The following is a 12,428-nucleotide window of genomic DNA, read 5'->3' on the forward strand; positions in this document are numbered from 1 at the left end:
ATTTTATACTATAAATGTAATACTTTGGTAATTATACTATACGTAAAATGTAATTATTCAAATATTTGAAAATAAATATACATTTTAAATTTTTACAGTTAATTTATTTAATTAAACAATTTAAATCCACTTTTTCCACATACCGCATTTTTCGGATTATAAGTCGCACCTGAATATAAGTTGCATCAGTCCAAAAATCCGTCATGATGAGGAAAAAAACATAAGTCGCATTGGACTATCAGTCGCATTTATTTAGAACCAAGAACAAAGAGAAAACATTACCGTCTACAGCCGCAAGGGGGCGCTCTATGCAGGAGCACTGAGCAGCATAGCGCGTCCTCTGGCGGCTGGAGACGGTAATGTTTTCTCTTGGTTCATTTCTCTTGGTTCATGTCAAATTAATTTTGATAAATAAGTCGCACCTGACTATAAGTCGCAGGACCAGCCAAACTATGAAAAAAAGTGCGACTTATAATCCGGAAAATACGGTAGTCTCTTTCATACTGTCATCTTTCATATTATTGGCATCCAGTGTGTCTAAAAAGGATGATACTGAATCTATACCATTTGCTTTGTATGTATATGTATATGTATATATATATATATATATATATATATACAGCATGTAATTATGTGTTTTTACCTCTCTCCTCCTGTCACTGTTGTCTCGGTGGAGGTGCCATTTGATAGCTGCATGTGGCGATCTGGCCTGGCACTCCAAAAACGTGCTGCTGCCCTCCACCCCATACTGCACCGTCTCTAAAGTGTTCTTATTGGCTGGACAACAACAACAACATGTCATTTCTCATTCACATCAGCACAGCATTGGAGCGAGAATGAGAGCTGGCCATGAACTATTAGAGCAGAGTCAGTAGAATGTGAGACTGGTGTCAGTCAAACTACAGTAATGTAAATAAAAAGTTCAGATCAGAGCAGAATGATCCTTTCTGTTAACAGCTCATTGAGGTTTTATAAAGAAAGGACAACTATTTTACATAAACGATTAAGTTATATAAAAAAAATTCACAAAATAAATGAAAAGGTATAAAACTGAATTCACAAACTTGATGCTGATAAATGTGTCATGTGATAAAAACAACTATTATGTGTGATTTGAATGATTTATCAATGAATTAGTTGTGCATTCAAAATATGCATTAGACAAACACATTTATATTAGAATAAAAAAACAGGCAGAGCTAAATCTATTTATTGATATTATACATAATAAATGTAATGTATATATTTACAAATATTAATTGTAGTAAAGTCAGACTAGTAGCTTACTGTTGGAATTGTATCCTCTGCACTGCCGTATGGGATTCCCATATTTCACATCCTGTCGCCGGCTGCGTCTGAAAGGAAGCCAATATGACGAAATAAGAAATGTATTGACTAACTGACTGCAAGTATATAACTGAAGGAAAATTTAAGTAGACAGCTCATCTGATTAGATTATTCAAATGCTCAGTTTCAACACACTTAAGATATGACGGTCAGCCAGGATGAAAGCTGGCAGACAGAACAAGTGTAAAGTTCAGATCAATCAGGACACCTGTTTTTTTCAAACACTTTGGGATAAATTAAAATGTATGTGTTTAGCAGATGCTTTTAAATCAAAACTGTAGTTTCCCCTGAAACTGCCCAATATGACTAATGCAAATGACTGCATGAAAGCAAAACATCTTCAGTTGCAACATCTAATGAACAAAACTTCCAGAAATTAGGAGGCTGTGACCATAAATAAGACTCTAATTCTCATGAATGCACATGACTGGAATATGATCTTTGATGTGTAATTTTGGAATTACTTTTGTTTCGTGAGGTTTTGGGTCTTATTAATGTGTATTTCATTATTTCCTATCAATGTTAATAAAAAGAGCCAAATGAGATTCAGATTCAAATCTGTGTCTAATGGACTAACCACTATGGCATTTTAAAACCAAATGTTCTCACCACCTGAATGTTACTGTACATAAATGTGGTGTATGTAAAGATGCTGACTATCACTGTGTTTCAGTGTCATTTGGTTTGAAGCGCTTTGGCACATTTACCTCTTCTGTGAGGCCGAGTACCGAGAGCAGGACTTGCCATCCCAGGCACAATAAGGGTCCCGGGCCAAACAGCAGTCTGCACAGACCTCGCCATAGACGTCACACCTGTGCAGGGCCAGATGAGTCACCCCAACCGGAGACGCCACATATAGTTGTTGCTGCAGCAAAATCAAAACATGTTGTTATGCAGAGTGACAATCTTTTTTCTTTTTTTTCTGCCTTTAGATGTATAATGTATAACCTAAAATGTCAAGGTACAACATTTTCTATTTTCCAATCTCTTTGGAAAGAAGAAAACCACATGTGACTGTGCAGGCCTGTGTAGGTTTTGAACTGCAAATTTAAGCCTGTTATGATAATGGAGCATTTAGACAATTGACATTTCTGTTTTTAGGATCAGCTGTTTTAAATCAGCTTTTTTGGGAGGACTAGGGTTTAAATTACAGCCTAGTAATGATGTCATGCCACATCTGCCAACAATCCCAATCATGATGAAAGAATAAACCACAAATTAAATTTAACATTTTATCTCCATGCATCTGTAAAATTGTTATCCCCATATTAAAGCTTATAGATTACAGAGAAGGATAGCACCTGCACATCTATCTTCAGTGGGTTTATTGTTACCGCTTCATGGGTTTGGGTATTCCTCCAGTCAGTGTGTGTGTACCATGTTATGAGGTTTAGTGTACAGCAAATTCTTACCCGTTTTGAAGAAATCTTCATAGTTGTGATAGGAGTAGGGACCTGGGAGTGAAAGATTGTGCATGACTTAATTAAAAAGTGCGCAAAGGTTTGGTGTCAGTGAGATCTGTTTTGAAAGAAATTATTACTATAATTTAGCAAAGATGCTTTGAATGTATTGAAAGTTACAGTAAAGACTGTTATATAAATAAAATATACTTTCTATTTTCTATAAATAAAAATTACATTTTCCACAAAAATATTAAACAGCACAACTTTTTCCAACATTGATAATAATAATAAAAATGTGCCTTGAGCAGAAAATCGGAATATTATAATCATTTCTGAAGGAACAAGTGACACTGGAGACTGAATTAAAGATGCTGAGAATACAGCTTTACCATCACAAGAATAAACTGTATTGTATTGTAAAAATTTATTAAAACAAAACGGCTATTGTAAATTGTCAAAATATTTAACAATATTGTTGTTTTTACTGTATTTTGTATCAAATAAATGCAGCCTTGATGAGATGAAACTATAAATCAAGGTCATTTATTCCAAAGAGCTGTATAATATTAATAAGTTAGTGTAGAACAGGAGATCCAGGGCACAGATCTCACCTTAAAGACCTCCACTTCCTCTAACACCAGTTCCTCTGTCTGCAGGTCATCTCTGGGCAGGACAATCACCTTCTGCACTGTACCTCTGTCTGTAGGCCAAAAGAAAGACAGTTAGATTAAACTGCCTCTTTCTAAGTGTACTTCCATTTTACAACAAGTCCCAAAACATTCAAAGTACCATGACATTCCTCTGCCAACTTTGTATCTATTCCATTTTCCAAGCTTTTTGTCTTTGATAAAATCATGATTATTATCTTTCACTGAGTACAGAAACACTCGAGGTACTCTTTCTTTCCCTCCCATCTACCGTGTAGACCCTTCACATTTTCCACACATCATCCCTTCCTTCAAAAATCCCTCTTTTGTCTTTTGTTTTCACTGCTTTTCATGGCACACTCATCTTTCAGCTCGGCTGTACCCTGTCAGGCTCTGTCTCTACTTCAAAGCAGAGGTATTTCAGTGGCTGTGTACTAGTGAAACGCTTGTTTGATTTAAGCATGCCGTTGCATTCCTCCGTGCACGTCACCGGAGATTTATTGCAACCGGAGCAATACATCTAACCTGAGCTTTGAATGCATGCGAGCGACGCCAGCTGAAAGCCAGGGATGCTCCTGTGAGTGCTTGTAGGTGCAATGGGCCGCGCAGAGTTGATTTAAAAGCCCATTAGACTCTCAGACTCACCAAGCAAGAAAAGCAGACATAAAGAGTTATCCTACAGCACGACAAGACCAAAGAATGGTGTCATTCTGACTCTTTAAGGTTAAAAGAAAGTTTGAAAAGGAGATGAGAGTTAGGCAGATCAGCTGTTGTAGGCTGATCGATTCATATAGAGTGACCCTGCAGCTTTAAGGTGCTGCATTCACAGCATTTATATTGAGAACAAAAAGCTGGAAACACAAAACCTTTTGTGTGTGTGTGTGTGTGTGTGCGTGTGTGTGTGTTTAACATCCATCTAAGTAGAGTCAGATGCTTTCACCTCCTCTGATAAATGTACAGTACATTTGAGGATGAATTAAACTGACTTTTGTATGTCCATTTATCTTGCAGCAGTTTCAGTGTTTTGACAAAGGTTTAAAGAAAAGGCAAGATTACAGTTACTGTACCTAACCCCATTAACTGTAAATACATAATAAAATAAGTACTTATGTACTTATTGTTCATAATGTATTTCAAAACACAATTGGTGCTATTGAGGTGGGATACGGGTAGGTTAGGGACAGGTTTCGGGGTGGTGTTGGTGCAGTGGATAATACACATGCCTTTGGTGTGAGAGACCCGGGTTCGAATCCACTGTGAGACACCAATGTGTCCCTGAGCAAGACACTTAACCCCTAGTTGCTCCAGAGGCATGTGACCTCTTAGCAATTAGCAATTGTAAGTCGCTTTGGATAAAAGCGTCATCTAAATGAAATGAATGAATAAATGTTTGGTGGTATGGGTAGGTTTAAGGGTGGATTAAGGTGTAATGGATGGTTCAACATTGAAACTATAAATATAATTACAGAAATTAATTACAGACGTAATTACAAGCAGGTATTTTTTAAATACAAGTACAATGTAAAAACGTGCAAACACAATAATTCCATTGTATCAAATTAATAATTTAAATGTAAGTACGTAGCAGTTAATGCCACCTAATATAAAGTGGGGCCTGTTTTTTTTTTTTTAGTACAAAAAAGGCATTAGATAGCAACAACACCATATTGTATAGAGAAATTTAATGCTGTTAAACATTTTTAAATAATACTAACTATCGCCTTAACTTGGTAGCCCGAAAAATGCTAAAGCTATAATTAAAACTAACAATAAAAGAAGATAATGTTCTCACTTCCGTGTTTAATTATGTGTATTAATTGTACAGCACTTTGGTACAACGCTTGTTGTTTTTAAATGTGCTTTATAATTCAACGTGAACTTGAAATAAATATATATATATTTTTATATACAGTAACTATAAAGTTTTTTAAATGAAAACTCAACTAAACTGAAAATAATGTATATATTTCATATTTTATAGCATATAACATGATGAGTTTATATGAAAAAATATATATATGTATATGTAAAAAGCAGGCTATTTTCCAAACTCACCTGTACCCAGGAAGAGCACTTCATAGTTGCCATCGGCTGCAGTCACCTGGTCCACAGTGATGGTGGTGAACTCATAGTCCACGTTGGTCCTGACCACCAGGGGGCGCCTGTGCACCGGATACACAGCATTGTACATGGTGGGATGGTTCCGCATGAAGTTGATGACCTCGTCAGGGTAGTCTTTCGTGGACTTCATGTTAGGGGTGAAAGTCCCACCAGGACACTAGCAAAAATGGGTAAAGGGGACCAACCTTAGCCAATGAGATCTCTGTATTCTCCTAATACAGAACCTAACTTCCAAATGGGTAGATCTAAAGGCTAAACCCCACTTACAATTTGTACTTTCAGCTTGGTTTGAAGCTTGGTAAAGTTCAAGCTTGTTTTTTTTTTAACAGTGGGTTGAGATTAATATTTCTAAATCAGTATGCCAATAATTCATCTTATTATTGGTAGTCTGGTTCATAAGAGGGTGAAACTCACTGTTCCTGGACGAGGGTAGGGGATTTTTCCAGTGTAGGCCACCCACTGATAATTAGGACCTTCTTTGTGGGCAAAAGGTCCATTGAACACCATCCGAATGTCCGCCATGGAGTAGACGCAGACCGCTGAGCCTTTAAAAACAGAGCTGGGGGGAAAATATGACAGTTTTTGTTATAAAGCTATTAATACATAATGCAGGCTATTTAAAAGTGTACAGAAAAAAAAGTAGATGCAAATGCAGTGGACAACTGCCCATGCTAAACAAGACTTCCAGTGTTTTCTACAGCTTCCAGATGGAGGAAGACCATGTCTAGTATATTCAAACTCACCCAGACACAGAGAAGACCCCATAGATGACGGGATTTTTAGTGTCCTGCGTGGGCTGTATGTACACATCCCCTAAAAGACACAAACACAGAGGAACATTGCAGTGACAAAGCTGGAGAACACTTTGTTAATATTTGCAGTGCATAAATCAAGTGCATTTAATGAATCTTGGGACAACCTTCCTGTGACTCAAAGTTTCTCACTGCATTTAACTCACCCGTCTGAAGTAATGAGAACTTTTTAACAATAGCAACACTGCAATCTACAAAACACATGAATTGCTTTTAACATTTTAAAAATAGAGACAGCAGTTGGATAAATAAACTGGACAGTAAATATTGTGAAGGAGACAGTTTTCAGAGAAAAGACATTGCATGTTATCGCTATTATGAAACTTGCTGTGCTGGCTTGCATAAACACTTATGTGTGCATATGAGTGTTTGTGTGTGTGAGGATATAAGTGAGTGTGTTTAAGGACTGCTGAAGTGCTCCTCAGGGAGAACTCATAGGATAATAAGGATGAGAATAGCAAAGCATATGGCTCCTATTGCCTCACACACACATCCTGCCAACTATTATATCTGAGCATAGCTGTATGTATAGAGCAGGTGAAGCATCATGTGTATATGGATGAAAGACATGGGCTTATAAGACAACTGAAAATTCATTCATATCTCATACACAGTGCTAGAAACTCATGATCTTATGAATGAAAAAATGCAGAAGACAGTGTGTAATAGTTAATGCACATGTTCCATATACACATGAGGAGTTCATGTTCGAGATGCAGGTTCGAGTTCAGTTTGCAACATGCTCCATCCCCTTATTTCCATCCCCTTATTTTTCTTATGCTTTCAGCTATTAACACTTTAAGGATTCTCTTTTACCCGTGCCAATGTATTTGGCAACCTGAGGCAAATTTCCTCTCCCTTTGTCCTTCTCAACAGGAGAACTGCAGTTAATGGCGTACATCTTCAACAACGATGAACACATACTTTTAAAATGACACAGCATTTTTTTTTTTGCAAACATTTGGTCATTTGGGATGAATCTGCCAAATTCTTAACACCTTCCAACTGTTCGAATTCACTTAAATGCAAAGCCATTTAAATGAGCACAGCAGCTCAAAATCTGCACAATTATTGTCAATAATACTGAACAGAAAAGGCAGAAAATGTCATTAAAAACATATAACAGCATTTATTAACAAGTTTTGTGACCTACTTCAAAGTGCAACAATCTACAACAGATAATAATATAAGATGGTATTTGATAAGTTTGATCAAGAATTCATTAGATTGCTAAAACTAATGCTATGATACTAATGGTCAACATTATTTTTTTCCCACCCATGTGAACTTACAGAGAAAAATTAATTATGATGGAGAATTATGACAATATAGACTGTGTACTCATGAATCAGGCATAACAGCTACTTTAAATTGCAATAATATTTCTCAATAATTACTGTTTTTACTGTATCATTCTGTCAAATAAAATAATAATTTTTGACCCCAAACTTTGAAATTGTGGTGTATATATGAGATCTAATTTCCAAAGAATGTAAATGTGTAATTCCTTTCCTTTGAAATGCACGTTTCTAGCATTTGTAAAACTGCATTTTTCCACCAGTGCTCTCAATGTCAAATGCTGAAACATTACCTCAAGGTTAGATTATTGTAATGCTTAACTGGGTGGTTAATCTGCATGCTTAACAAACAAACTCCAGTTAGTCCAAAATGCAGCAGCTAGAGTTCTTACTAGAACCAGGAAGTATGACCATATTAGCCCGGTTCTGTCAACACTGCACTGGCTCCCTATCAAACATTATATACATTTTAAAATATTGCTTATTAGTTATAAAGCCATGAGTGGTTTAGCACCTCTGTATTTGAACAAACTCATATTGCATTATAGTCCTCCACTTCCGCTGCGTTCTCAAAACTCTAGCAATTTGATAATACCTAGAATATCAAAATCAACTGCGGGCGACAGATCATTTTCCTATTTAGTACCAAATCTCTGGAGTAACCTACCTAACACTGTTCGGAAGGCAGACACACTCTCGTCAGTTTAAATCTAGATCAAAATCTAGAATTAAATCTAGATCAATCTCTTTAACCTGGCTTACACATAACACACTAACACGTTTTTAGTGTTCAAATCCATTAAAGGATTTTAGGCTTGATTAATTAGGACAACCGGAACTGGAAACACTTCAACGAAATGACACACTATGTACTTGCTACATCGTTAGAAGAATGGCATCTAAACTAATATTAGTCTGTTTCTTTCTTATTCCGAGCTCACTGTAGCCACCAGATCCAGTCTGTATCCAGATCAGATGGTCACTGCAGTCACCCGGATCCAGTACGTATCCAGCACAGATTGTGCACCTAGAGAGGACCTCCACAGCCCTAATGTTAGCGGAGACCAAGACATCTAGATGAGCCACAGAGACAGATCCTTGTCTCCTAGACGTTCACCGGGACAAGACCACAGGAAACAGATGAGTCCTCTGCACAATCTGACTTTGCTGCAGCCTGGATTGGAACCAGAGGAGAACTGGCCCCCCAACTGAACCTGGTTTCTCCCAAGGTTTTTTCTCCATTCTGTCACCAATGGAGTTTTGGTTCACTGACGCTGTCGCCTCTGGCTTGCTTAGTTGTGGACACTTCATTTCCAGCGATATCGTCGACTTGATTGCACAGACACTATTTAAACTGAACTAAGCTGGATGATGACATCACTAAATTCAATGATGAACTGACTTTAGTGTTTATTATTGTCATTTTGCATTATTGCCACACTATTTTCCTATTTAATACTGTAAAGTGCTTTGACACATTCTGTATTGTTAAAAGCGCTATATAAATAAAGGTGACTTGACTTGACTAATTATGATCATTCTGAATACTACTGACACAGTGTACTTAAACTCCATCTGTATTATAATAAAAGCTTAATCCTGTTCATTTCTAGACTGCCAAAACTCACAATGAACTACAGCTTTATTGCCTTATTAAAAATGCCTTGATAGCCCTCCTTTAACACACACACCTACAGTATATCCTCACCTTTCCATTAGCCTGTGTAAACATCCTCCCCACTAATAAAGAGCCAAACGTGTTTATAAGTGTTAAGGGACTGTGCTCTGGAGCCCAAAACTGCTCTATTAATATGAGCAACAGCAATAAATTCCAGCATGATCATAGTCCATAGTTTCCCTACATCACTGGGGCCAATTAGTCTGGAAATGACTGTAAGAGCGAGAGAGACCCTTAGTGGACCCGGCATTCCTGTCGGTCCACCTGATCCGTCCACAGGGCATGGTCTTCTCTCTAGACATCATCCGAACTCCCTTCAAGTCTCTCCACAGCTTATGGCACATCTCCCACACCTTCAGCCTTCTCAAAAGAGCCTTTTGTTCAGAAAAAGAGGGTGGATTTCTGTAATATGGCTTTGAATAAGCCATTATCCCACTCAGCATATGGACGTAGAGGGGGAATCTTGTGCCATATGGCAGGGAGGGCGAGGTACGTCACCTGGCCCAGAGTAAATGAAGACCTGGAGGCCCCCGTTAGGGGATCCAGGATGTTGTGGGTGGATGGAGGCTTTGCATGTGGTTTTGTAGTAGGGTGTGGGAGACATTGGACAGGGCCACTGAAACCTGACTAACCAGAAGAGGATCTTTCTCATTCACACACAGCTAAAGTGATCCTTGACTGGACACCGTCCAAAGCAAACCACTTTAAGAGCAGAGATGGGGCCTTTCAACTCACGACTTTATCTGTTGGAGATGAACAAAGTAAGACAGAAATGGAGACTTACTGAGCTCATCGAAATGTGTTTCAATTCCATCAGCTCCTGGGACCGAGCAGATTAGACGGGCTTTCAGGAAGGTGCTCCACTTGTTGACCAAGCAGCAGTGACCACCGTCATCATTCTGTAAACACACACATGTTGAGAGCCATCGGTTTGAGTCAAAATCAAAGAGGGGCGGAATAGCTGCATTTAATTCATGGCAAGCCCCTCCGCAGCGGGAAAGAGAGGAACAAACAGTCAGGAAAAGTTAGCTGTGAGAAGACAAGATTGCAAATAGTGTCTCGTCTGATTCACAAAACACACTCATCTTGTCTGATGCCCGGCCAAATTTCAGGGAGAGGTGGTTGAGGAATCCTGATTTATCAACGGACTTCAATTACAACCTACTTGTTTGGAGGTAGGAAGGGAAGTTTCACCCTTTACCTTTAGGGGAGAATTTATCTGTAAAGGGGTACAGTAGTTCACCCAAAAATGAAAATGCCTTATCATTTACTCACCATTAAATTTGTTTTAACCCTGTATAAGGTTTCTTTCTTCGGTTGAACAAACAAGAAAAATAAAAATAAAAAGAAAAAATATATTTTTTCCATACTATGGAAGTCAATGGGCGGCATCAACCGTTTTGCTACCTTTATTCTAAAAAATACTGTCTTATGTGTTCAACAGAAAAAAGAAACTCATACAGGTTTGGAAGAACCTAACGGTGAGTAAATTGTGGTAGAATTTTCATTTTTGGGTAAACTATCCCTTTAAGACAAGTTGAAGGTTAACATAACTTTCAGAGTTTTTATTTATTAATTTTTTTACCGATTTTCAGGAACAACTTTTTTTTTCAGGCATTCATATTCTTAACTTTTGTCTTTAAGAAATGTTTTTGGGAATAGAAAATATTCTTAATGACATTCTAAAGTTACAAAATAATAAGAAAAAAGAAGTCAGGGAGAATGTTATTCTTAAGAATGTTTTGTGAATCCAGCCTTGAATCAGTCCTATCTGTGAACGAATCATTCAGACTAATTCACATAAAAGATCAAAAGAGCAATTAATTCACAATCTGGATTTGCTACTTCTCTCCAGACCATGCAAAGTAGAGCTATGACTAATATTTTCATTTTCATCGACAGCTTACATTTTGTATGACGTCAGCAAACTTGGAATTTAATGGAACGATAAAGGAAAATCCACAATTAATTTCATTTTGTATACCATTTTGGAGCTTGACATTCCAAGTCCTAAATGACATTAATTCAAAATCACCCTTTGTGCTCCCCAGAAAAAAGCAAGTCATACTTATTGAAGAATGACATGAGTAAATGAAGAAATTTCCATTTTTGTGTGAACTACCTCAGTACAGATGCAGCTAAATGAATTATACGACAAACTGTATATATGATATGAATGATCAGAGAGTACCCCAGGCTCTCTCTGCGTGTTTCATCTTTGATCGCATGACTCATTGTTATTAATAGAAGCTAAAGATCTTTGTGAGAGAGGGTGGATGGTGACCAGATGGGTTGAGATGTGAGATGCAGAATGGCTGGTTCTCCAGAGTGTGATCCATAAAGTCCTGAGCACAGGGGTGTGTTTGCCTGATAGGTCACCACATGACCCCGACTCATAAACAAAGACCTGGGGGGGCTGCACGACCACGCACTCATATAAACATACCCGTAAACACAAAACAGAAAGCAGATAAACACAAAAATCCTACCACCCACACAAACACACATGCAATGTCATATACCACCATGTAGTTCCACATGTGAAACAGCTCTATGAACACATGCATGTTACAAAAAATACACAAGCACAAACCCATTCATGAAGACACACAAAACTTTTGCACTGTATATATGCTAACATTCACAAAAAACAAAAATAAAAATAAAAAATAAATAAATAAACATATATATATTATTTTTTCTCTCTCTCTGCAAGAATGCACTAAATCCATCAAAAGTGACAGTAAAAATGATATTAAGAAAAAAGTGTTTCAAATAATTTCTGTTTTGACTTTCTGTTCTTCAAAGAAACCCTGAAAAATGTATCATGGCTTTCACAAAAATATTAATCATCACAATATTTATTACTGATAATGGCTGCTAAAACATTTACTGTGCCATCATATGAATAAATTAAATTTGAATATATATTTAAAAAGAAACCAATGACTTTACATTGCAATAATATCAGACGATATTACTTTTTCTTCTACTGTATTTTTCTGAAAATTTCTTTAAAAAAAATCTGACTCCAAACTTCTGAATGGTGGTTCCTGCCATCGACTATGGTTGTTTTATTAAACGGTTTACAATAACCTTAATCCAAAAATATTGAGTTAAAA

General features: G+C 37.2%; 1 protein-coding gene across 2 annotated transcripts in view; it reads right to left on the reverse strand.

The window, feature by feature from the left end:
- The window catches only part of sema3fb (sema domain, immunoglobulin domain (Ig), short basic domain, secreted, (semaphorin) 3Fb), a 75,547-nt gene that overhangs the window by 2,378 nt on the left and 60,741 nt on the right, over nt 1–12,428 (reverse strand). For both annotated transcript variants that reach the window (XM_059537779.1, XM_059537778.1), the window contains 9 exons: nt 10,091–10,205; nt 6,262–6,331; nt 5,933–6,077; nt 5,453–5,675; nt 3,362–3,450; nt 2,760–2,801; nt 2,055–2,212; nt 1,288–1,355; nt 644–777 (listed from right to left, as the gene is read on the reverse strand). In XM_059537779.1, coding sequence (XP_059393762.1) covers nt 644–777; nt 1,288–1,355; nt 2,055–2,212; nt 2,760–2,801; nt 3,362–3,450; nt 5,453–5,675; nt 5,933–6,077; nt 6,262–6,331; nt 10,091–10,205 — 1,044 coding nt within the window. The remainder of the gene's footprint in view (nt 1–643; nt 778–1,287; nt 1,356–2,054; nt 2,213–2,759; nt 2,802–3,361; nt 3,451–5,452; nt 5,676–5,932; nt 6,078–6,261; nt 6,332–10,090; nt 10,206–12,428) is intronic.

This window comes from Carassius carassius, chromosome 44, assembly GCF_963082965.1.
Source record: "Carassius carassius chromosome 44, fCarCar2.1, whole genome shotgun sequence".
Lineage (NCBI taxonomy): Eukaryota > Metazoa > Chordata > Actinopteri > Cypriniformes > Cyprinidae > Carassius > Carassius carassius.